Source organism: Phyllobates terribilis, unplaced genomic scaffold, assembly GCF_046119375.1.
Source record: "Phyllobates terribilis strain yellow unplaced genomic scaffold, ASM4611937v1 Scaffold_3__8_contigs__length_932513732, whole genome shotgun sequence".
Classification (NCBI taxonomy): domain Eukaryota; kingdom Metazoa; phylum Chordata; class Amphibia; order Anura; family Dendrobatidae; genus Phyllobates; species Phyllobates terribilis.
The window spans coordinates 782,186,190-782,210,526 of record NW_027362763.1 but is presented as its reverse complement, the minus strand read 5'-3'; the positions used below and the strand labels follow the sequence as shown (position 1 = coordinate 782,210,526).

The following is a 24,337-nucleotide window of genomic DNA, read 5'->3' as shown; positions in this document are numbered from 1 at the left end:
CATTTGAGAATTGCCAGTGATAGTTCACTCTACCTGGTTTGGAATTCAGGGAGTTGTTTGATGTTTGGAGTTGGCAGTTGGAGAGCTGTTCTGGAGATTTCTGCGGGGAGTTTGTTTGTGTGTTCTTCCTCATTCCCTCCTATTTGGTTTCACCTACTTTACCCTTCCCTGTGTACCACCATTTTGTATGATTCTAATTTTCATTTATCCCTGTATGTCTTCCCTTGTCTGTCTGGTTAGTGTAATCCTATACACTTCGGTCTCACACCTTTCTGGGTGGGGGAGGGAACAGATAAGACAGGAGCATAGCAAGGCACATTGCCCGGCGTCTCCACCTTCAGGAGTAATCCGGGAGACAGAGATAGACTAGGGCGCCTCTTAGCTTGAGGGATAGGGAAGGAGCCCCATGCCCCGGGATAGCCTTCATCAGTATGGAGACAGGTGCTCTCCAATTGTCTGGAGCAGGGAGCTGATAACTTTAGCTGAACAGCACACACACTCATACTGCCAGACAGAATGGCACTGCATGTGTCAGACGGCACTGCAGCGACCCTAATCTCAGTGTCTGGACTTAGCCTGCACCGTCCAGAGCTTCTGGTTCCGACATTTCTTCTTTCACGATCGCCACCTGAAGAATGAATACGGCGGCGCCGGGTGACAGAAACAGACGTCGCAGAAGCAAGGCCTTGTGGAGATGTGACAGCAGGTTATTTTTCCCCAAAAAAAGTTATCCCTGACCCGTAAGATAGAGGATAATTTACAGGTTGCAAGGGGTCTCACTTGGGACCCACAGGTGATTGCAAGAATTGCAGCCCCATCTTAAATGGAGTGGAGGTGCGAATGCTCGACCTCTGCTCCATTCATTATCTATGGATCTGTAAGAAAAAGAGGAGCGTTGTAATCAGCAGGCCTATTGGCAATAAATGGAGGGGAGGCCGAGTATATCCGCCTCTGTTCCATTTAGAATCGAGCTGTAGAGCCTTGTTCTTGGGCTTCCAAAACTTCTACCTTGGGATTGCTGGGGGTAACCAACAGGGATACCATTTTTTTTTTTTTTTTTTTTTTTTTTAGGGGAGGGAATAACCCTCCAAGAAGTATTGAGCAATAGTAAAAAGGTAAATCAGAAATTGTAGGAGAAAAAAAAGGTTGGAGGATTTTTTCATGTGTGCATACTAATACTAATTCAATTGAAGAAGGAAATTAAATAAGATAAATGTGGAATAATTCTGGCTCAGTTTGTGGAGAAAAACACTGAGGACTATGCTTTGCATTATATTTATTACTAGCTATTGAACCCGTTCTATGCCCGGGTGGCGAGCATTTTTATTGGTATATGGTCCCCCATCCTGTTATGTGCTGCCCCCATCCTGTTATGTACTGTCCCCATTTTGCGCCCCCATCCTGTTATGTGCTGCCCCCCCATCCTGGTATTTGTGCTGCCCCCCCATCCTGGTATTTGTGCTGACCCCCCAATCCTGGTATTTGTGCTACCCAATCCTGTTCCCCCATCCTGTTATGTGCTGCCCCCATCCTATTCTGGTATGCATGGCACCCCTCATCCCCAATGTTGGTATGCATGGCACCCCTTATCCCAATCCTGGTATGAATGGCACCCCATCCCTCATCCTGGTATGCATGGCCCCCTCATCCCCAATCCTGGTATGCATGGCACCCCTCATCCCAATCCTGGTATGCATGGCACCCTCTTCCCCAATCCTGGTATGTATGGCCCCCTCACCCTCATCCTGGTATGCATGGCACTCCTCATCTCCCAGTCCTGGTATGCATGCCACCCCACCCCTCATTCTGGTATGTATGGTACCCCTCATCCCTATCCTGGTATGCATGGTACCCTTCAACCCAATCCAGGTATGTATGGTACCCCTCATCCCTATCCTGGTATGTATGGTACCCCTCATCCCTATCCTGGTATGTATGGTACCCCTCATCCCCAATCCTGGTATGCATGGCACCTCTAATCCCCAATCCTGGTATGCATGGCACCCCTCATCCCCAATCCTGGTATGCATGGCACCCCTCATCCCCAATCCTGGTATGCATGGCACCCTTCATCCCCCAATCCTGGTATGCATGGCACCCCATCCCTCATCCTGGTATGTATGGCACCCCTCATCCCCCAATCCTGGTATGCATGGCACCCTTCATCCCCCAATCCTGGTATGCATGGCACCCCATCCCTCATCCTGGTATGTATGGTACCCCTCATCCCCAATCCTGGTATGCATGGCACCCCTCATCCCCCAATCCTGGCATGCATGGCACCCCATCCCTCATCCTGTTAATGTTGATGATTATGGCTTACAGCCAATCAAAACACAAAAGTTATTATCTCAGTAAATTAGAATACTTTATAACACCAGCTTGAAAAATTATTTTAAAATCCAAAATCTTGGCCTACTGAAATGTATGTTCAGTAAATGCACTCAATACTTGGTCGGGGCTCCTTTTGCATCAATTACTGCATCAATGCGGCGTGGCATGGAGGCGATCAGTCTGTGGCACTGCTGAGGTGTTATGGAAGCCCAGGTTGCTTTGATTGCAGCCATCAGCTCATCTGCATTGTTGGGTCTGGTGTCTCTCATCTTCCGCTTGACAATACCCCATAGATTCTCTATGGGGTTAAGGTCAGGCGAGTTTGCTGGCCAATCAAGCACAGTGATACTGTTGTTTTTAAACCAGGTGTTGGTACTTTTGGCAGTGTGGACAGGTGGCAAGTCCTGCTGGAGAATGAAATTTTTATCTCCAAAAAGCTTGTCGGCAGAGGGAAGCATGAAGTGCTCTAAAATTCTCTGGTAGATGGCTGCGCTGACTTTGGTCTTGATAAAACACAGTGGACCTACACCAGCAGATAACAAGGCTCCCCAAACCATCACCGATTGTGAAAATTCACACTAGACCCCAAGCAGCTTGGATTGTGTGCCTCTCCACTCTTCCTCCAGATTCTGGGACCTTGATTTCCAAATGAAATGCAAAATTTACTTTCATCTGAAAAGAACACCTTGGTACTGGTGTTTTTCTCCTCGGCACAGGTAAGGCGCTTCTGGCGTTGTCTATTGGTCATGCGTGGCTTGACTCAAGGAATGCGATACTTGTAGACCATGTCCTGGATACATTTGCGTCTGTGTATGGTGGCTCTTGCAGCAATGACTCCAGCAGCAGTCCACTCCTTGTGAATCTCCCCCAAATTTTTGAATGGCCTTTTCTTAACAATCCTTTCTAGGCTGCTTTTATCCCGGTTGCTTATGCACCTTTTTCTACCACACTTTTTCCTTCCTCTCAACTTTCCATTAATATGCTTGGATACAGCACTCTGTTCACAGTCAGCTTCTTTAGCAATGACCTTTTGTGTCTTACCCTCCTTGTGGAGTGTGTCAATGACTGCCTTCAGGACATCTGTCAAGTCAGCAGTCTTCCCCATGATTGTGGAGCCTACTGAAACAGACCAAGGGACCTTTTTAAACGCTTAGGAAGTGTTTTTTGTTAATTATTCTAATTTACTGAGATAATGACTTTTGAGTTGTCATTGGCTGTAAGCCGTAATAATCAACATTAACAGAAATAAACACTTGAAATAGATCACTCTGTTTGTAATGACTCTATACAATATACACTGCTCAAAAAAATAAAGGGAACACTTAAACAACAGAATATAACCAAGTAAATCAAACTTCTGTGAAATCAAACTGTCCACTTAGGAAGCAACACTGATTGACAATCAATTTCACATGCTATTGTGCAAATGAAATAGACAATAGATGGAAATTATTGGCAGTTATCAAGACACCCTCAATAAAGGAGTGGTTCTGCAGGTGGGGACCACAGACCACATCTCAGTACCAATGCTTTCTGGCTGATGTTTTGGTCACTTTTGAATGTTGGTTGTGCTTTCACACTCGTGGTAGCATGAGACGGACTCTACAACCCACAGAAGTTGCTCAGGTAGTGCAGCTCATCCAGGATGGCACATCAATGCGAGCTGTGGCAAGAAGGTTTGCTGTGTCTGTCAGCGTAGTGTCCAGAGGCTGGAGGCGCTACCACGAGACAAGCCAGTACACCAGGAGACGTGGAGGGGGCCGTAGGAGGGCAACAACCCAGCAGCGGGACCGCTACCTCCGCCTTTGTGCAAGGAGGGACAAGAGGAGCACTGCCAGAGCCCTGCAAAATGACCTGCAGCAGGCCACAAATGTGCATGTGTCTGCACAAATGGTTGGAAACCGACTCCATGAGGGTGGTATGAGGGCCCGACGTCCACAGATGGGGGTTGTGCTCACAGCCCAACACCGTGCAGGACGCTTGGCATTTGCCACAGAACACCAGGATTGGCAAAGTCGCCACTGGGGCCCTGTGCTCTTCACAGATGAAAGCAGGTTCACACTGAGCACATGTGACAGACATGATGGAGTCTGGAGATGCCGTGGAGAGTGATCTGCAGCCTGCAACATCCTTCAGCATAACCAATTTGGCAGTGAGTCAGTAATGGTGTGGGGTGGCATTTCTTTGGAGGGCCGCACATCCCTCCATGTGCTTGCCAGAGGTAGCCTGACTGCCATTAGGTACCGAGATGAGATCCTCAGACCCCTTGTGAGACCATATGCTGATGCGTTTGGCCCTGGGTTCCTCCTAATGCAGGACAATGCCAGACCTCATGTGGCTGGAGTGTGTCAGCAGTTCCTGCAAGATGAAGGCATTGAAGCTATGGACTGGCCCGCCCGTTCCCCAGACCTGAATCTGATTGAGCACATCTGGGACATCATGTCTCGCTCCATCCACCAACGTCACGTTGCACCACAGACTGTCCAGGAGTTGGCGGATGCTTTAGTCCAGGTCTGGTAGGAGATCCCACAGGAGACCATCCGCAACCTCATCAGGAGCATGCCCAGGCATTGTAGGGAGGACATACAGACACGTGGAGGCCACACACAATACTGAGCCTCATTTTGACTTGTTTTAAGGACATTACATCAAAGTTGGATCAGCCTGTAGTGTGTTTTTCCACTTTAATTTTGGGGGTGACTCCAAATCCAGGCCTCCATTGGTTAATAATTTTGATTTCCATTGATGATTTTTGTGTAATTTTGTTGTCAGCACATTCAACTTTGTACAGAACAAAGTATTCAATGAGAATATTTCATTCATTCAGATCTAGGATGTGTTATTTGAGTGTTCCCTTTATTTTTTTGAGCAGTGTATGAGTTTCACTTTTTGTATTGAAGAACTGAAATAAATTTACTTTTTGATGATATTCTAATTTTGTGAGAAGCATCTGAATTATTGTATTGCAAAGTGTTATTCTGTCTTTCTATTACTTTACAGGCTGAAATTATCAAACAACTAGAGAACACAAAAGCTGAAGTGGAAAGACTGAAAAAAAGACGTTTACCGGTGATAGCTGAATTACGCAATGAAAAGGTTACAAAAAGCAACTGTTTTTTTTTTTCCCCATGCTACATTTTATCATGGTGTAGTCACTGTGCTACAGTAAAAAAATCTGAATTATATAGGAGTGTTTCAGGTGTTATCAGTGTATGATCATGGTCTTGGCAGTACTGTGATATGTTTTTTTTTTTCACTGAGGGGTACTGCTAAGACCATGATCATACACTGTACTGTAATAAGGGAGAACGTTTCGCTGTGTGGATAGTGCTAAGATAGAATAAGGAGACTTATAGGCAGGGTCGGACTGGGGCACCGGGACACCGGAGAATCCTCCGGTGGGCCCGGGCCGCCCCCAGCCCCAGCTCCTGCCTCCTTCATTAGTGCCTGCCCTGCCGTGCATGCTAATAGCCAGCACCTAAGGGCAGGCTGCACAAGTGATGTGACCTGCCAAGAGCGTGGTGAGTGCCGTACCTCAAGTGCAGCCAATCACCATTAGGTTTCTTTGTGTGACCTCACAGCACAGCTCTGGATAGGAGCTGTGCTGTGATTGGTCAATGTCCTGCCCAGGAAGCACAGTCGTGTATTGTATAGAGGAGCAGAGGGAGTCTGATGGCTGACTGTAAGGCTATGTGCCCACGATGCAGAAATGCTCCGGATTTTTCCTGAGCGTTTCTGCATCTTCCTGCCAGAAAAAAATGCATGCGGATTGTACATGCGGATTGTACATGTGGATTGTACATGTGGATTGTACATGCGGATTGTACATGCGGATTGTACATGCGGATTTTACATGCGTTTTTCCTGCCAGGGACAAGCGGATGTGAAGCGTTCTTCACATGCATTTCCGCATGCGGGTTATCAAGCGCTTTACAAGCGATTTTAGCATCACTTGGAAAGTGCTTGTCAACTTTGTCACACTATATAAATCCATGCAAACGGCATGGATTTATATAGTGTGACCGTAAAGAATGGTTAAAAATAAAAAAATAAATCTATACTTACCTTCCGATGGCCCCCACAGTCTTGCTTCGCTCCGTCCTGGCTACCGGCAGATCGCGGTGACTCACCCAGGGGGATATGGGGGACTAGGTACCCGGGCCTTTACCTTCTTGGCATGTCACGGCGGTCGGCTCCCGGGCCCTTACCCTGGGGTCACTCTTTAAAAGGGGTTTGTTACTTGAAGTGATGAATAACAGTTTTGCCTCGGGACGCCACCTGTGGTTCCCGGTAATGGGTACCGGCGCTGCTGCAGACCTCTGGAGCAGATGTTAGGGCAGCTGGGTTGGTGCGGCTCTCCACAGGCAGAGCACAGCTCCAGGGCAGTGTAGGTGCAGATGGTGATGCTGGGCGCTGTAGTGCAGGAGCGATGGCGTGGTAGAAATAACTGACAGAAACAGTGGGGTACAGTCATCCGAGTTTACTCACAGTTCTTTAGGTTCCTCAGGTGGCACTATACAGCTGATAGTCTCCCACGTCGCGCTGCGTTTACCAGGCAGGGGTTCAGCACTCTCCCAAGTATCTCAAGAGCACTTAACGGGACCCCCTTTCTGTATGTTCCTCTCTTAGCCGACTTCCCGCGCTGGGTCTTCTCCCTCCTGCCCTGCGCCCCGCCACACAAAGTCCCTATCGGGTACCTTGAGATCCCTCTGGGCAACTTGAAGTTCCCGGACCTTGCTTGGTGCCCTTCACGGCGGCGTAGGTGCGGTTGCGGCAACTGCACCCTGAAAGTGCAGAAGCCTCCGGTTTTCCAGCCGAGACCTGAAGTAACTCGGCTAGTCCAGGGACCGGTTCCATTCTTGTGGCCTGATCCCTCTGACACCTGGCAGATTCGGGCGTACGGGTGCCGTCCTGCACTCACCGTACCCCCTGGGATCCCTCCAGTTCCTGGAGCATTCCTCCCTTGCTCCCACTCCTCTCTCAGCCTGGGGCATGACAGGCCGAGCCTGCCTCCCAAGCAGAGCTCCTGCAGAGCCCCTGCTCCTCTGACTCTCCACTGACTGACTGACTACTCTAAGATGGCTTCCCTTTATATATACCTCCTATTCAAGTGCTCGCCTGGTCTGCATCCTCCACCCACACCCACTACTGGTTCCACCTCACTTTTGGTTCCCCCCACTCCAGCCAGGGACAGGGCAGCAAAAGAAGTGCATAATGCCCTTCCAGCCGGCCTGGAGTAGTGTAGTGTTGAGTGCAGGTGTTGGGGTCCCGGGCAGTACTCCATCCTTACCTGAGAGAAGGAGATGCCACACCTCTGGGTGAGGTGCAGTACCTCTGTGGCGACTGAACCCTCAGGGGCGCCACATTGGTACACTGAAGGACCTGCCGTCACATGACTATGACGTCAGCGCAGGTCCTTCAGTCCACCGCGATCTGCCGGCAAGCCAAGACAAGCGCACCGTGGGCCATTAGAAGGTACTGTAAATATAACATTTATTTTTTATTTTATTCTTTTTTTCACAGGTTCTATACACAGGTTTACCCGGGTCCGGAGGAGAGTCTCCTGTCCTCCAGACCCAGGTACCATCCGCACATTGAAACTCGTGGAATGCGCATCTACAGATCCAGTGATGCGGAATCCATGCATTCCAATGCAAGTCAATGGCGGCAAAAACGTAGCACTTCCGCAAAATAATTGGTAGTGCTGCGTTTTTTTCCGCAATGATAATCCACAGTGGAAATTTCCGCAGCATGTGCACAGCGCATGCGGATTATCATTGGGGACCATGGCAGGCCTTCTAACATGCGTTTTTTAAGCGTTTCTGCAGCGTTTTTGCCGCTGCGGAAACGCTTAAAAAATGCATTGTGGGCACACAGCCTAAGTAAACATATGATTCCTGCAGCCTGGCTATTTCTCCAGCTGCCCTCATGCAATCTAAAGGTGGCACAGGGGAGGGAGCCCACAGGAAATTTCTAATTTCCACTCACTCACTGTTTCACTTTTAATGTCTTATGGGCCCCCTCCCCCACTGATTCACCTCAAATTTCCTGTGGGCCCCTCCCCCACTGATTCACCTCTAATTTCCCGTTAGCCCCCTCCCCCACTGTGTCAATCACCTCTATTTTACTGTGGGCCTCCTTACCCCCCTCTGAGCAGCCCCACAATAAATTTGGTGACGCAGTGGGTGAGGGGGCCAACAGGAAATTAGAGGTGACACAGTGGAGGAGGGGACCCTTAGGTTTTAACCCCTTTACGACATAGGTCTTTCATGTATGGCGAATGTTAAATGCCACTGTCAATCTCGTACAGTTGTATTTAACACACACCGCCATGCGTGCGCATCATTCTCTCGCCTGTGACGTGATTGTGAGAGGCCGATGGGTTATCATGACAGCCAGGGGTCTGTTGATGACCCCTGTGCCTGTCAGTACAGAGCTACTTTGAGCTACTTTGAAACCCTTCCTGTGGCCGGGCTTCAAAGGAGCCTGTGATTTATGCTATATGTGTTAGAACCCTCCTGTTAGTTCTTTTTCTATTTTGTTGGTCACATGACTTTCTGCCTATATAATCCAGCTCCGCCCTTCTGGCCTTGCTGGACTTCAGTGTTACATTTACTCTTAAGCTAGCCAGGTGCCTTGTACCTAACTCTGTAGTTTGTTTGTCTTTGCTCTGCTACAATTTCTGCTAGGAGGTGTCCTACTATATCCCAGTCCTTAGTTCTTGTAGGGACCCCTCCCTTATATCTATAGTTCTGCGTTCAGACTAGCCGAGGACTTAGGCGGGTCTGTTCACAAGGAACAGGTCCCCCGCTGCATCGTAGGGAATCAGCTTAGTCCTATTGTAGGGACAGTTTTCCTATCTTTCCTTAGTGCTTGTAGCAGTTCATAACAGTAAGTCCAGCCCAAAATAAAACACTCTAAGGAAAGTAATCAAGATTCAGCATGGTGTCGGTTCAGGAGTTGGCTCAACGCCTGCAGGGACTGTCTTTGGAGGTGGCCGAGCTCCAGCAACACGTGAGTAGCTGTCCTGGAGCGCATTTTGTCGAACTGAAGGTAGGACTGCCAGATTTTTTTTATGGTAAACAGCAAGATTTTTTTTCCTTTAAAAACGCTTATTTATTATATTTTCGTTTAAGACCCAGATCCTCGGGGAATGAATCACAGCGCATTGGGTTTATAATGTCACTTTTGCGTAAAGAACCACAGGGATGGGCCTTTTCTCTACAACCTAATGATCCGTGTTTTAGATCTGTGGAAGATTTTTTTTCTGCTATGGGGTTGTTGTATGATGATCCTGATCGAGTCTCATCTGCTGAAACGGAATTAAGACGTTTGAAGCAGGGATCAGGTGATGTGGAAAATTATTGTACATACTTCAGAAGATGGTCGGCCGAAGTGGAATGGAATGACTCAGCATTAAAATGTCTGTTTCTTGCTGGTCTAGGTGAAAGGGTTAAGGATCTGCTGATTGCCTGCCCAAAACCTGGAACCTTGCAGGAGGCAATGCAATTAGCTATACGTGTGGACAGGAGACTGCGTGCTAGGATTAATGAGGAGAAATCTACTGCTATGGCAGCTCCTAGTTTTCAGAGGGTCTGCTCGGAAGGTGGAGAACCGATGGAGATTGGGGCGATGTCACCCCACTCTCAGGAAATAGACCGCAGGTTTGCTAAGGGATTGTGTTTTTATTGCGGTAAATCTGACCACTTTATTAGGAACTGTGTGCTTCGTTTGAACAAAGAAAAAAAAAAAAGAGGTCAGTTACGCCCGTATAGCTTGTTTAAACTCAAAAGGAGTATTTCTTTCTGGAAGCACCTCATTCCAGGAGGAGTTGATTGAATTTCGGGTATTTGTGGATTGTGGTTCTACACTCAATGTGATTGATAACGGATTTTTGGAAAAATTTTAATTAGAATCCAAACTTTTGTCATCTCCTATTTCTGTGGTTGCTGTTGATGGCTCTCCCTTGAAATGTATTACTCACAAGGTTTTTGAATTTCCCCTCACCATTAATGGTATTCAAGAGAATTTGGATTTGGCGGTATTAAATAATTTGCCTTCTCCAGTGGTTTTGGGATTACCTTGGTTAAAATTGCACAATCCTGTACTGGACTGGTCTACCCATGAAATTAAGTCTTGGAGTCCTAAGTGTCATGATAAATGTTGTAACGGTCGCATTGCTGCTGTGGAAAGAGGGGAATTTCCTGTACCTATTCAGGATTTTTGGAAGGTTTTTTCTGAGGAGGAGTCGCAAGTTTTGCCTCCTCATAGGGACTATGATTGCACCATTGAGTTTGTTCCTGGAGCTACTCTTCCCAAGAGTCGCTTATTTAATCTGACTATCCCTGAGAGAAAGGCCTTGGAGGAATACATACAGACAAGCTTGGCCGCCGGTCACATTAGACCTTCTAAGTCTCCTGTGGCTGTTGGATTTTTTTTTGTAAAAAAAAAAGGATGGCGGTTTACGTCCATGTCTGGACTTTCGCGAAATTAATAAAATTACGCAATTCCTACCCAATGCCATTAATTCCTGACTTGTTCAACCAGTTAGTGGGGGCCAAGTGGTTCTCTAAAATTGATCTCCAGGGGGCATACAATTTGTTACGTATGAAGGAAGGTGATGAATGGAAAACTGCTTTTAACACTCCGGTGGGTCATTTTGAGAATCTGGTTATGCCTTTTGGTCTTACCAATGCACCAGCGTTTTTTCAGAACCTTATTAATGACATTCTAAGACCGTTGATTGGTAAGAATGTGGTGGTGTATTTGGATGACATTTTGATTTATTCGCCGGATCTGGAGTCTCATTGGCAGAGCATACGTGAGGTATTGCAGTTGTTAAGTGACAATTCGCTTTTTGCTAAGCTGGAGAAATGTGAGTTCGCTGTGCAGAGAATTAGTTTTTTGGGCTACATTATCTCCAGCGAGGGCTTTGAGATGGACCCGGTGAAGGTTCAGGCGGTGCAGGAATGGCCTAGGCCTATTGGTTTGAAATCGATACAGAGATTTTTGGGTTTCGCCAATTATTACAGGAAATTCATTAAGAATTTTTCTATAATTGTTAAGCCGCTGACCGATCTCACCAGGAAAGGTGCGAATATGGTTCAGTGGACTACGGAGGCCATTGAAGCTTTTGTGTATCTCAAGGAGAGGTTCAGTTCTGCCCCCATCCTTATGCAGCCTGATGAGACCAAGCCTTTTTTGGTCGAGGTTGATGCTTCTTCGGTGGGGGTCGGGGCTGTTTTGTCTCAGGAAAACAAGGATGGAGTACATCCCTGTGCCTTTTTTTCAAAAAAATTTTCTGAGACCGAACTTAATTACGATGTTGGTAATCGGGAATTGCTGGCTATTAAACTCGCATTTGAACATTGGCGTCATCTCTTGGAAGGTGCTGAATTTCCCATTCAGGTTTTCACTGATCATAAGAATCTGATCTATCTTGATGCTGCCAAGCGCTTGAATGCCCGTCAGGCTTGGTGGGCACTTTTTTTTTCGCGGTTTAATTTTTCTGTTACTTACATCCCGGGTACCAAGAATGTAAAAGCTGATGCTTTATCTCGCAGCTTTTCTCCCATGGTTGGTACCGAGGAGGAGGAGAGCATTTTACAGGAAGGTGTTGTGATAGCAGCATTGGACTCCGTTTTGGAAGATGGGATTCTGAAAGCCCAGGAGGATGCCCCGTCTAACACTCCCCATGGGAGGTTGTTTGTGCCTAGGAACTTTAGGAGAGATTTGTTTGTGGAGTGTCATGAGTCTCGGTTGGCAGGTCATCCAGGAATTTCTGAGACTAAGAGACTTGTAGGTCGCAGTTTTTGGTGGCCTGGGTGGCAGAAGTCTTCACATGCTCCTGCTGCGGGGTTGCTTTACCCTCTGGAGGTTCCTAGTGCACCTTGGACGCATCTTGCTATGGATTTTATTACTGACCTTCCTGCCTCTGAGGGTTTCACTGTCATCAGGGTGGTCGTGGACCGTTTTAGCAAGATGTGTCACTTGGTTCTTTTCATCAAACTGCCCTGCGCTAAGACACTCGCTAAGGCTTTTGTTAAGGAAATTGTCAGACTCCATGGCGTTCCTACCGACATTGTTTCCGATAAGGGACCTCAGTTTGTGGCTCGTTTTTGGCGTGCCTTTTGTGACAGGTTGGGAGTTCATTTGTCATTTTCATCTGGATATCATCCTGAGTCTAATGGACAGACAGAAAGAAAGAACCAGGATGTTGAACAGTTTTTACGTTGTTTTGTGGCTGACAATCAAGAGGGGTGGTCTGAGTTTCTGCCACTTGCTGAATTTGCTCTTAACAACCATACATCCTCTTCTGCTGGGTGTTATCCTTTTTTTTGTTGTACTGGGAGACATCCGTCGTTTGGGTCATTCTCCAAATTGGTATCGGCTGTGCCGGAGGAGGAGAATTTTTCCGGTGATTTGGAGAGAGTTTGGACTGATGTATGTTGTAACCTTCAAGAGACTAACGAAAAATCTAAGAGGTACTTTGACAGGAAACGTCAAGAGGTTTTGTTTACGGTTGGTGACATGGTTTGGTTGTCCTCTAAGAATCTGCGGTTGAGGATTCCTTCTAAGAAATTGGGCCCGAAATTTGTAGGGCCGTTTAAGGTACTTCAGGTAGTTAACCAATCTGCTGTTAGGTTGGAGGTTCCCACCTCCTGGAAGATTAATCCGGTGTTTCATGTTTCCTTATTGAAAAAAGCGGAGGTTTCGGATAGGGACGCCACTGTCTCTGTTCCTCCGGTGGTGGAAGACGGTGAATATGAAATTTCTCGCATTCTTAATTCTAGATGGCATAGAGGGAGATTGCACTATCTCGTCGCTTGGAAAGGTTTCATCCCGAGGATAACTCCTGGGTAAAGGCGGATGATGTCTCTGCTCCTAGACTTATCAGAGCGTTTCACAGGAGGTTTCCTGATAGACCTGGGCCTGGAGGATCCGGAGGATCCTCATAGAAGAGGGGGTACTGTTAGAACCCTCCTGTCAGTTCTTTTTATATTTTGTTGGTCACATGACTTTCTGCCTATATAATCCAGCTCCGCCCTTCTGGACTTGCTGGACTTCAGTGTTACATTTGCTCTTAAGCTAGCCAGGTGCCTTGTACCTAACTGTAGTTTGCTTGGTCTTTGGACCACTAGTACTTTTTGTTTGTTTGTCTTTGCTCTGCTACAATTTCTCCTAGGAGGTGTCCTACTATATCCCAGTCCTTAGTTCTTGTAGGGACCCCTCCCTTATATCTATAGGTCTGCGTTCAGACTAGCCGAGGACTTAGGCGGGTCTGTTCACAAGGAACAGGTCCACCGCTGCATCGTAGGGAATCAGCTTAGTCCTATTGTAGGGACAGTTTTCCTATCTTTCCTTAGTGCTTGTAGCAGTTCATAACAATATGCAGCAATGCTGTGGCGCTGTGCATGCCGATACAGTTAAATGTAGTGTAGTGTAGTGTAATGTAGAGGATCTGTCAGCTCTCCTGTGTGGTGTAGTATACGGAGGATCTGTCAGCTCTCCTGTGTGATGTACTATATAGAGGATCTGTCAGCTCTCCTGTGTGGTGTAGTACATAGAGGATCTGTCAGCTCTCCTGTGTGGTGTAGCATATAGAGGATCTGTCAGCTCTCCTGTGTTGTGTAATATATAGAGGATCTGTCAGCTCTCCTGTGTGGTGTAGTATATAGAGGATCTGTCAGCTCTCCTGTGTGGTGTACTATATAGAGGATCTGCCAGCTCTCCTGTGTGGTGTAGTATATAGAGGATCTGTCAGCTCTCCTGTGTGGTGTAGTACATAGAGGATCTGTCAGCTCTCCTGTGTAGTGTAGTATATAGAGGATCTGTCAGCTCTCCTGTGTGGTGTAGTATATAGAGGATCTGTCAGCTCTCCTGTGTGGTGTAGTATATAGAGGATCTGTCAGCTCTCCTGTGTGGTGTAGTATATAGAGGATCTGTCAGTTCTCCTGTGTGGTGTAGTATATAGAGGATCTGTCAGCTCTCCTGTGTGGTGTAGTACATAGAGGATCTGTCAGCTCTCCTGTGTGGTGTAGTATATAGAGGATCTGTCAGGTCTCCTGTGTGGTGTAGTATTGTCACGCTGTCTCTGTATACTGGAGGTAGGGGGCCTAAGCTGACCCTAAGCTGGGGCCCTGACTAATCCCTCAACCTGGAGGTACTGTTAAAGGTACAGAGGTCCAGGCCGCCAGCATAACCCCTACCTCCTGAGGATCCCTGCACCTAAGTAATCTAGTCCTGAGAAGGACCCCAATCACAACAAAAGGGGACAAGTAATAATATGCCCACACACAGTACTTAGACGAACGAGACAGTACAAGGGAAAAACCAAAACCACCTTGCATACAAAAGCTACACAACTACAACAGAGGGAACACCAACGGGAAAGGAGATAAATGATAAAGCGAGGAAGGGAAAAAACTCTCCGAATACACTTATCTCTGAAACTCCAAATACCACGATCCGCTCTGTTAGTCTGCATGAAATGCTTTCACCGACACTTCCCTAACAGACCGGCAGGCATTTGAAGGAGTCTCACTACAGCAGCATTGATTGCAGCTGGGCGAGGCTGGACCTCGTCTAGCACAGAGAGAGAGAGAATTAACTCCCTCACTGCCGAAAAACACAAAACACCAAAAACTCAGCTGCGAGAAGTCAGGCTGTGTAATCGTGACGATCTTCGTGGCGACACACCCGTGACAAGTATATAGAGGATCTGTCAGCTCTCCTGTGTGGTGTAATATATAGGGGATCTGTCAGCTCTACTGTGTGGTGTAGTATATAGAGGATCTGTCAACTCTCCTGTGTGGTGTAGTATATAGAGGATCTGTCAGTTCTCCTGTGTGGTGTAGTATATAGAGGATCTGTCAGCTATCCTGTGTGGTGTAGTATATATAGGATCTGTCCTGTGTGGTGTAATATATAGACAATCTGTCAGCTCTCCTGTGTGGTGTAGCATTTAGAGGAACTATCAGCTCTCCTGTGTGGTGTAGTACATAGAGGATCTGTCAGCTCTCCTGTGTGGTGTAGTATATAGAGGGTCTGTCAGGTCTCCTGTGTGGTGTAGTATATAGAGGATCTGTCAGCTCTCCTGTGTGGTGTAATATATAGGGGATCTGTCAGCTCTCCTGTGTGGTGTAGTATATAGAGGGTCTGTCAGGTCTCCTGTGTGGTGTACTATATAGAGGATCTGTCAGCTCTCCTGTGTTGTGTAATATATAGAGGATCTGTCAGCTCTCCTGTGTGGTGTAGTATATAGAGGATCTGTCAGCTCTCCTGTGTGGTGTACTATATAGAGGATCTGCCAGCTCTCCTGTGTGGTGTAGTATATAGAGGATCTGTCAGCTCTCCTGTGTGGTGTAGTACATAGAGGATCTGTCAGCTCTCCTGTGTAGTGTAGTATATAGAGGATCTGTCAGCTCTCCTGTGTGGTGTAGTATATAGAGGATCTGTCAGCTCTCCTGTGTGGTGTAGTATATAGAGGATCTGTCAGCTCTCCTGTGTGGTGTAGTATATAGAGGATCTGTCAGTTCTCCTGTGTGGTGTAGTATATAGAGGATCTGTCAGCTCTCCTGTGTGGTGTAGTACATAGAGGATCTGTCAGCTCTCCTGTGTGGTGTAGTATATAGAGGATCTGTCAGGTCTCCTGTGTGGTGTAGTATTGTCACGCTGTCTCTGTATACTGGAGGTAGGGGGCCTAAGCTGACCCTAAGCTGGGGCCCTGACTAATCCCTCAACCTGGAGGTACTGTTAAAGGTACAGAGGTCCAGGCCGCCAGCATAACCCCTACCTCCTGAGGATCCCTGCACCTAAGTAATCTAGTCCTGAGAAGGACCCCAATCACAACAAAAGGGGACAAGTAATAATATGCCCACACACAGTACTTAGACGAACGAGACAGTACAAGGGAAAAACCAAAACCACCTTGCATACAAAAACTACACAACTACAACAGAGGGAACACCAACGGGAAAGGAGATAAATGATAAAGCGAGGAAGGGAAAAAACTCTCCGAATACACTTATCTCTGAAACTCCAAATACCACGATCCGCTCTGTTAGTCTGCATGAAATGCTTTCACCGACACTTCCCTAACAGACCGGCAGGCATTTGAAGGAGTCTCACTACAGCAGCATTAATTGCAGCTGGGCGAGGCTGGACCTCGTCTAGCACAGAGAGAGAGAGAATTAACTCCCTCACTGCCGAAAAACACAAAACACCAAAAACTCAGCTGCGAGAAGTCAGGCTGTGTAATCGTGACGATCTTCGTGGCGACACACCCGTGACAAGTATATAGAGGATCTGTCAGCTCTCCTGTGTGGTGTAATATATAGGGGATCTGTCAGCTCTACTGTGTGGTGTAGTATATAGAGGATCTGTCAACTCTCCTGTGTGGTGTAGTATATAGAGGATCTGTCAGTTCTCCTGTGTGGTGTAGTATATAGAGGATCTGTCAGCTATCCTGTGTGGTGTAGTATATATAGGATCTGTCCTGTGTGGTGTAATATATAGACAATCTGTCAGCTCTCCTGTGTGGTGTAGCATATAGAGGATCTATCAGCTCTCCTGTGTGGTGTAGTACATAGAGGATCTGTCAGCTCTCCTGTGTGGTGTAGTATATAGAGGGTCTGTCAGGTCTCCTGTGTGGTGTAGTATATAGAGGATCTGTCAGCTCTCCTGTGTGGTGTAATATATAGGGGATCTGTCAGCTCTCCTGTGTGGTGTAGTATATAGAGGGTCTGTCAGGTCTCCTGTGTGGTGTAGTATATAGAGGATCTGTCAGCTCTCCTGTGTGGTGTAATATATAGGGGATCTGTCAGCTCTACTGTGTGGTGTAGTATATAGAGGATCTGTCAGCTCTCCTGTGTGGTGTAGTATATAGAGGATCTGTCAGTTCTCCTGTGTGGTGTAGTATATAGAGGATCTGTCAGCTATCCTGTGTGGTGTAGTATATATAGGATCTGTCCTGTGTGGTGTAATATATAGACAATCTGTCAGCTTTCCTGTGTGGTGTAGCATATAGAGGATCTGTCAGCTCTCCTGTGTGGTGTAGTATATAGAGGATCTGTCAGCTCTCCTGTGTGGTGTAGTATATAGAAGATCTGTCAGCTCTCCTGTGTGGTGTAGTATATAGAGGATCTGTCAGTTCTCCTGTGTGGTGTAGTATATAGAGGATCTGTCAGCTATCCTGTGTGGTGTAGTATATATAGGATCTGTCCTGTGTGGTGTAATATATAGACAATCTGTCAGCTCTCCTGTGTGGTGTAGCATATAGAGGATCTGTCAGCTCTCCTGTGTGGTGTAGTATATAGAGGATCTGTCAGCTCTCCTGTGTGGTGTAGTATATAGAGGATCTGTCAGCTCTCTCCTGTGTGGTGTAGTATATAGAGGATCTGTCAGCTCTCCTGTGTGGTGTAGTATATAGAGGATCTGTCAACTCTCTTGTGTGGTGTAGTATATAGAGGATCTGTCAGCTTTCCTGTGTGGTGTACTATATAGAGGATCTGTCTGCTCTCCTGTGTGGTGTAGTATATAGAGGATCTGTCAGTTCTCCTGTGTGGTGTAGTATATAGAGGCTCTGTCAGCTCTTCTGTGTAGTGTAGTATATAGAGGCTCTGTCAACTCTCCTGTGTGGTGTAGTATATGTTATGATCTGCAACATGTACTAAGAAAAGATAGGGGAAAGCTGTCCCTACAGTAAGACTAAGCTGAATCCCTACGATGTAGCGGGCTGCCTGTTCCTAGTGAACAGACCCGCCTTAGTCCTCGGCTAGTCTGAACGAAGACCTATAGAATTAAGGGAGGGGTCCCTAAAAGAACTAAGGACTGGAACAAAAATGGGACACCACCTAAACAGAAGTTGTTGCAGAACACAAAAAGACAAACAGACAAAAAGTACTAGAGGTCCCAGAGGACCAAGCGAACTTGACAGAGTAAGGCACTGAAGCACCAGGCTAGAGAAACAGTAGAACACTGAAGTCCAGCACAGCCAGAAGGGCAGAGCTGGGATATAAAGGCAGATGGTCACATGACCGCAAAACACAAGATAGAAAAAACAAACAGGAGGGTTCTAACAGTATATAGAGGATCTGTCAGCTTTCCTGTGTGGTGTAGTATATAGAGGATCTATCAGTTCTCCTGTGTGGTGTAGCATATAAGGGATCTGTCAGCTGCCCTGTGTGGTGTAGTGTATAGAGGATCTGTCAGCTCTCTCCTGTGTGGTGTAGTATATAGAGGATCTGTCAGCTCTCCTGTGTGGTGTAGTATATAGAGGATCTGTCGGCTCTCCTGTGTGGTGTAGTATATAGAGGATCTGTCAGCTCTCCTGTGTGGTGTAGTATATAGAGGATCTGTCAGTTCTCCTGTGCGGTGTAGTATATAGAGGATCTGTCAGCTCTCCTGTGTGGTGTAGTACATAGAGGATCTGTCAGCTCTCCTGTGTGGTGTAGTATATAGAGGATCTGTCAGGTCTCCTGTGTGGTGTAGTATATAGAGGATCTGTCAGCTCTCCTGTGTGGTGTAATATATAGGGGATCTGTCAGCTCTACTGTGTGGTGTAGTATATAGAGGATCTGTCAGCTCTCCTGTGTGGTGTAGTATATAGAGGATCTGTCAGTTCTCCTGTGTGGTGTAGTATATAGAGGATCTGTCAGCTATCCTGTGTGGTGTAGTATATATAGGATCTGTCCTGTGTGGTGTAATATATAGACAATCCGTCAGCTCTCCTGTGTGGTGTAGCATATAGAGGATCTGTCAGCTCTCCTGTGTGGTGTAGTATATAGAGGATCTGTCAGTTCTCCTGTGTGGTGTAGTATATAGAGGATCTGTCAGCTCTCCTGTGTGGTGTAGTACATAGAGGATCTGTCAGCTCTCCTGTGTGGTGTAGTATATAGAGGATCTGTCAGGTCTCCTGTGTGGTGTAGTATATAGAGGATCTGTCAGCTCTCCTGTGTGGTGTAATATATAGGGGATCTGTCAGCTCTACTGTGTGGTGTAGTATATAGAGGATCTGTCAGCTCTCCTGTGTGGTGTAGTATATAGAGGATCTGTCAGTTCTCCTGTGTGGTGTAGTATATAGAGGATCTGTCAGCTATCCTGTGTGGTGTAGTATATAGAGGATCTGTCAGTTCTCCTGTGTGGTGTAGTATATAGAGGATCTGTCAGCTATCCTGTGTGGTGTAGTATATATAGGATCTGTCCTGTGTGGTGTAATATATAGACAATCTGTCAGCTCTCCTGTGTGGTGTAGCATATAGAGGATCTGTCAGCTCTCCTGTGTGGTGTAGTATATAGAGGATCTGTCAGCTCTCCTGTGTGGTGTAGTATATAGCGGATCTGTCAGCTCTCCTGTGTGGTGTAGTATATAGAGGATCTGTCAGTTCTCCTGTGTGGTGTAGTATATAGAGGATCTGTCAGCTATCCTGTGTGGTGTAGTATATATAGGATCTGTCCTGTGTGGTGTAATATATAGACAATCTGTCAGCTCTCCTGTGTGGTGTAGCATATAGAGGATCTGTCAGCTCTCCTGTGTGGTGTAGTATATAGAGGATCTGTCAGCTCTCCTGTGTGGTGTAGTATATAAAGGATCTGTCCGCTCTCTCCTGTGTGGTGTAGTATATAGAGGATCTGTCAGCTCTCCTGTGTGGTGTAGTATATAGAGGATCTGTCAACTCTCTTGTGTGGTGTAGTATATAGAGGATCTGTCAGCTTTCCTGTGTGGTGTAGTATATAGAGGATCTGTCTGCTCTCCTGTGTGGTGTAGTATATAGAGGATCTGTCAGTTCTCCTGTGTGGTGTAGTATATAGAGGCTCTGTCAACTCTTCTGTGTGGTGTAGTATATAGAGGCTCTGTCAGCTCTCCTGTGTGGTGTAGTATATGTTATGATCTGCAACATGTACTAAGAAAAGATAGGGGAAAGCTGTCCCTACAGTAAGACTAAGCTGAATCCCTACGATGTAGCGGGCTGCCTGTTCCTAGTGAACAGACCCGCCTTAGTCCTCGGCTAGTGTGAACGAAGACCTATAGAATTAAGGGAGGGGTCCCTAAAAGAACTAAGGACTCAAATAAAAATGGGACACCACCTAAACAGAAGTTGTTGCAGAACACAAAAAGACAAACAGACAAAAAGTACTAGAGGTCCCAGAGGACCAAGCGAACTTGACAGAGTAAGGCACCGAAGCACCAGGCTAGAGAGACAGTAGAACACTGAAGTCCAGCACAGCCAGAAGGGTGGAGCTGGGATATAAAGGCAGATGGTCACATGACCGCAAACCACAAGATAGAAAAAACAAACAGGAGGGTTCTAGCAGTATATAGAGGATCTGTCAGCTTTCCTGTGTGGTGTAGTATATAGAGGATCTATCAGTTCTCCTGTGTGGTGTAGCATATAAGGGATCTGTCAGCTGCCCTGTGTGGTGTAGTGTATAGAGGATATGTCAGCTCTCTCCTGTGTGGTGTAGTATATAGAGGATCTGTCAGCTCTCCTGTGTGGTGTAGTATATAGAGGATCTGTCAGCTCTCCTGTGTGGTGTAGTATATAGAGGATCTGTCAGCTCTCCTGTGTGGTGTAGTATATAGAGTGTTATGTTCTGCTACCAGAGCTAAGGAAAGAGAGGAGATCTGTCCCTACGATAGAACTCAGCTTGATCCCTACGATGTAACAGGGAACCTGATCCTGCGATCAGACCTGCTAAAGTCCTCAGCTAGTCTGTACGGAGACCTATAGATGTGGGGAAGGAATCCCTACAAGTACTAGGGATTGGGAGCAAAATGGACACCTCCTAACAGAAATAGTAGCAGACAGACGAACAAACAAAATATATAGAACACAGAGGTCCGAAGACCAAGCAAACTAACAGAGTTAGATACTGAGCACAGGCTAGCTAAAGAGTAGTAATACAATGAAGTCCAGCAAAGCCAGAAGGGCGGAGCAGGACTAAATAGGCCAACAAGGTCATGTGACCAGCAATAGAAAAAACCTAAGAGCAAGGTTCTAACAGTACCCCCCCTTCTAAGAGGATCCTCCGGATCCCCTAGGACCAGGCTTATCAGAAAATCTCCTGTGAAACGCTCTGATAAGTCTGGACGCGGAAACATCATCCGACCTCACCCATGAGTTATCCTCGGGTCCGAAACCTTTCCAGGCCACGAGATACTGCAAACTACCTCTATACCGTCTAGAATTAAGGATGCGAGAAATTTCATATTCCCCGTCCTCCACCACCGGAGGAACAGAGGCAGAGGCGTCACAATCCGACATAACAGCTTTTTTCAACAGAGAGACATGAAACACCGGATTAATTCTCCAGGAGGTAGGAACCTCCAACCTAACAGCAGATTGGTTGACAACCTGAAGCACCTTAAAGGGCCCTACAAACTTGGGACCCAATTTCTTAGAAGGAATCCTCAACCGCAGATTCCTAGAGGACAACCAAACCATGTCACCAACAGCGAACAAAACCTCCTGTCGTTTCCTATCAAAGTAGTCTTTAGATTTTCTGTTAGCCTCCTGAAGATTACCACGCACATCCGTCCAAACTCTCTCCAAATCGCCGGAAAAATTCTCCTCCTCAGGCACGGCAGATACCAACTTGGAGAACGACCCAAACGACGGATGTCTCCCAGAACAACAAAAAAAAGGCGAACAACCAGCAGAAGAAGATGTATGATTGTTCAGAGCAAATTCAGCAAGTGGCAGAAACTCAGACCACCCCTCTTGATTGTCTGCCACAAAACAACGCAAGAACTGCTCAACATCCTGGTTTTTCCTTTCTGTCTGGCCATTAGATTCAGGATGATATCCGGATGAGAACGACAAATGAACTCCCAACCTGTCACAAAAGGCGCGCCAAAACGAGCCACGAACTGAGGTCCCCTATCAGAAACAATGTCAGTAGGAACGCCATGAAGTCTGACAATTTCCTTGACAAAGGCCTTAGCGAGAGTCTTAGCGCAGGGCAGTTTGACGAAGGGAACCAAGTGACACATCATGCTAAAACGGTCCACGACCACCCAGATGACAGTAAAACCCTCAGAGGGGGGAAGGTCAGTTATAAAGTCCATAGCCAAATGTGTCCAAGGAGCACTGGGAACCTCCAGAGGGCAAAGTAACCCCGCAGCAGGAGTATGTGAGGACTTAGATCTAGCACATATAGTACATTGATGCATCCACTTAATGACTTCCTTCTGCCATCCAGGCCACCAAAAACTGCGACCCACCAGTCTCTTGGTCTCAGAGATTCCGGGATGACCTGCCAACCGAGATTCGTGACACTCAACAAACAAATCTCTCCTAAAGGTCCAAGGCACAAACAACCTCCCATGGGGAGTGTTAGATGGGGCATTCTCCTGTGCTTTAAGAATCTCATCTTCCAAAACGGAGTCCAAAGCAGCTATCACAACACCTTCTTGTAAAATGTTCTCCTCTTTCTCAGCACGACTATGGGAGAAAAACTGCGAGACAAGGCATCCGCCTTAACATTCTTAGTACCTGGGATGTAAGTAACGGAAAAATTAAACCGCGAGAAAAACAGTGCCCACCTAGCCTGACGGGCATTCAGGCGCTTGGCAGCATCAAGATATATCAGATTTTTATGATCCGTAAAAACCTGAACGGGAAATTCAGCGCCTTCCAAGAGGTGGCGCCAGTGTTCAAATGCGAGTTTAATAGCCAATAATTCCCGATTACCAATATCGTAATTCAGTTCAGTCTCCGAAAAAATTTTTGAAGAAAAGGCACAGGGATGTACTCCATCCCCGTTATCCTGAGACAATACTGCGCCAACCCCCACAGAGGAAGCATCAACCTCAACCAAAAACGGCTTAGTAACATCAGGCTGCATAAGGATGGGAGCAGAGGTGAACCTCTCCTTGAGATACACAAAAGCTTCAATGGCCTCAGCAGTCCACTGAACCGCATCAGCACCTTTCCTGGTGAGATCGGTCAGAGGTTTGACAATAATAGAAACATTTTTAATGAATTTTCTATAATAATTGGCGAAACCCAAAAACCTCTGTATCGATTTCAAACCAATAGGCCTAGGCCATTCCTGCACAGCTTGAACTTTCACCGGGTCCATCTCAAAACCTTCGCTGGAGATAATGTAGCCCAAAAAACTAATTCTCTGTACAGCGAACTCACATTTCTCCAGCTTAGCAAAAAGCGAATTGTCAATTAATAACTGTAATACTTCACGTACGCTCCGCCAATGAGATTCCAGATCCGGCGAATAAATCAAAATGTCATCCAAATACACAACCGCCGATCAAAGGTCTAAGGATGTCATTAATAAGATTCTGAAAAAATGCTGGAGCATTGGTGAGACCAAAAGGCATAACCAAATTCTCAAAATGACCCACAGGAGTGTTAAAAGCAGTCTTCCATTCGTCACCCTCCTTCATGCGCAACAGATTGTATGCCCCCCGAAGGTCAATTTTAGAGAACCACTTGGCCCCCACTAACTGGTTAAACAGATCAGGAATCAATGGCAGTGGGTAAGGATTGCGTACAGTAATTTTGTTAATCTCACGAAAATCCAGACAAGGACGTAAACCGCCATCTTTTTTTTTTACAAAAAAAAATCCAACCGCCACAGGAGACTTAGAGGGCCTAATGTGACCGGCGGCCAAACTTGTCTGTATGTATTCCTCCAAAGCCTTTCTCTCAGGAATAGTAAGGTTAAATAAACGACTTTTAGGAAGAGTCGCTCTAGGGACAAATTCAATAGTACAATCATAGTCTCTATGGGGAGGCAAAACCTGCGATTCCTTCTCAGAAAAAACTCTCCAAAAATCCTGAATAGGAACAGGCAATTCCCCCCTATCCACAGCTGCAATACGCCCGTTACAACACTTGTCATAACATTTATGGCTCCAGGATTTAATTTCATTGGTAGACCAATCCAGTACAGGATTGTGCAATTTTAACCAGGGCAATCCCAACACCACCGGAGAAGGCAAGTTATTCAAAACTACCAAATCCAATTTCTCATGGTGAAC

At 46.5% G+C, this 24,337-nt stretch overlaps 1 protein-coding gene across 2 annotated transcripts in view; it reads left to right on the top strand.

The window, feature by feature from the left end:
• The window catches only part of LOC141258338 (uncharacterized), a 199,965-nt gene that overhangs the window by 90,313 nt on the left and 85,315 nt on the right, over nucleotides 1-24,337 (top strand). For both annotated transcript variants that reach the window (XM_073673345.1, XM_073673344.1), the window contains exon 7: nucleotides 5,335-5,430. In XM_073673345.1, the coding sequence (XP_073529446.1) occupies nucleotides 5,335-5,430 (96 nt within the window). The remainder of the gene's footprint in view (nucleotides 1-5,334; nucleotides 5,431-24,337) is intronic.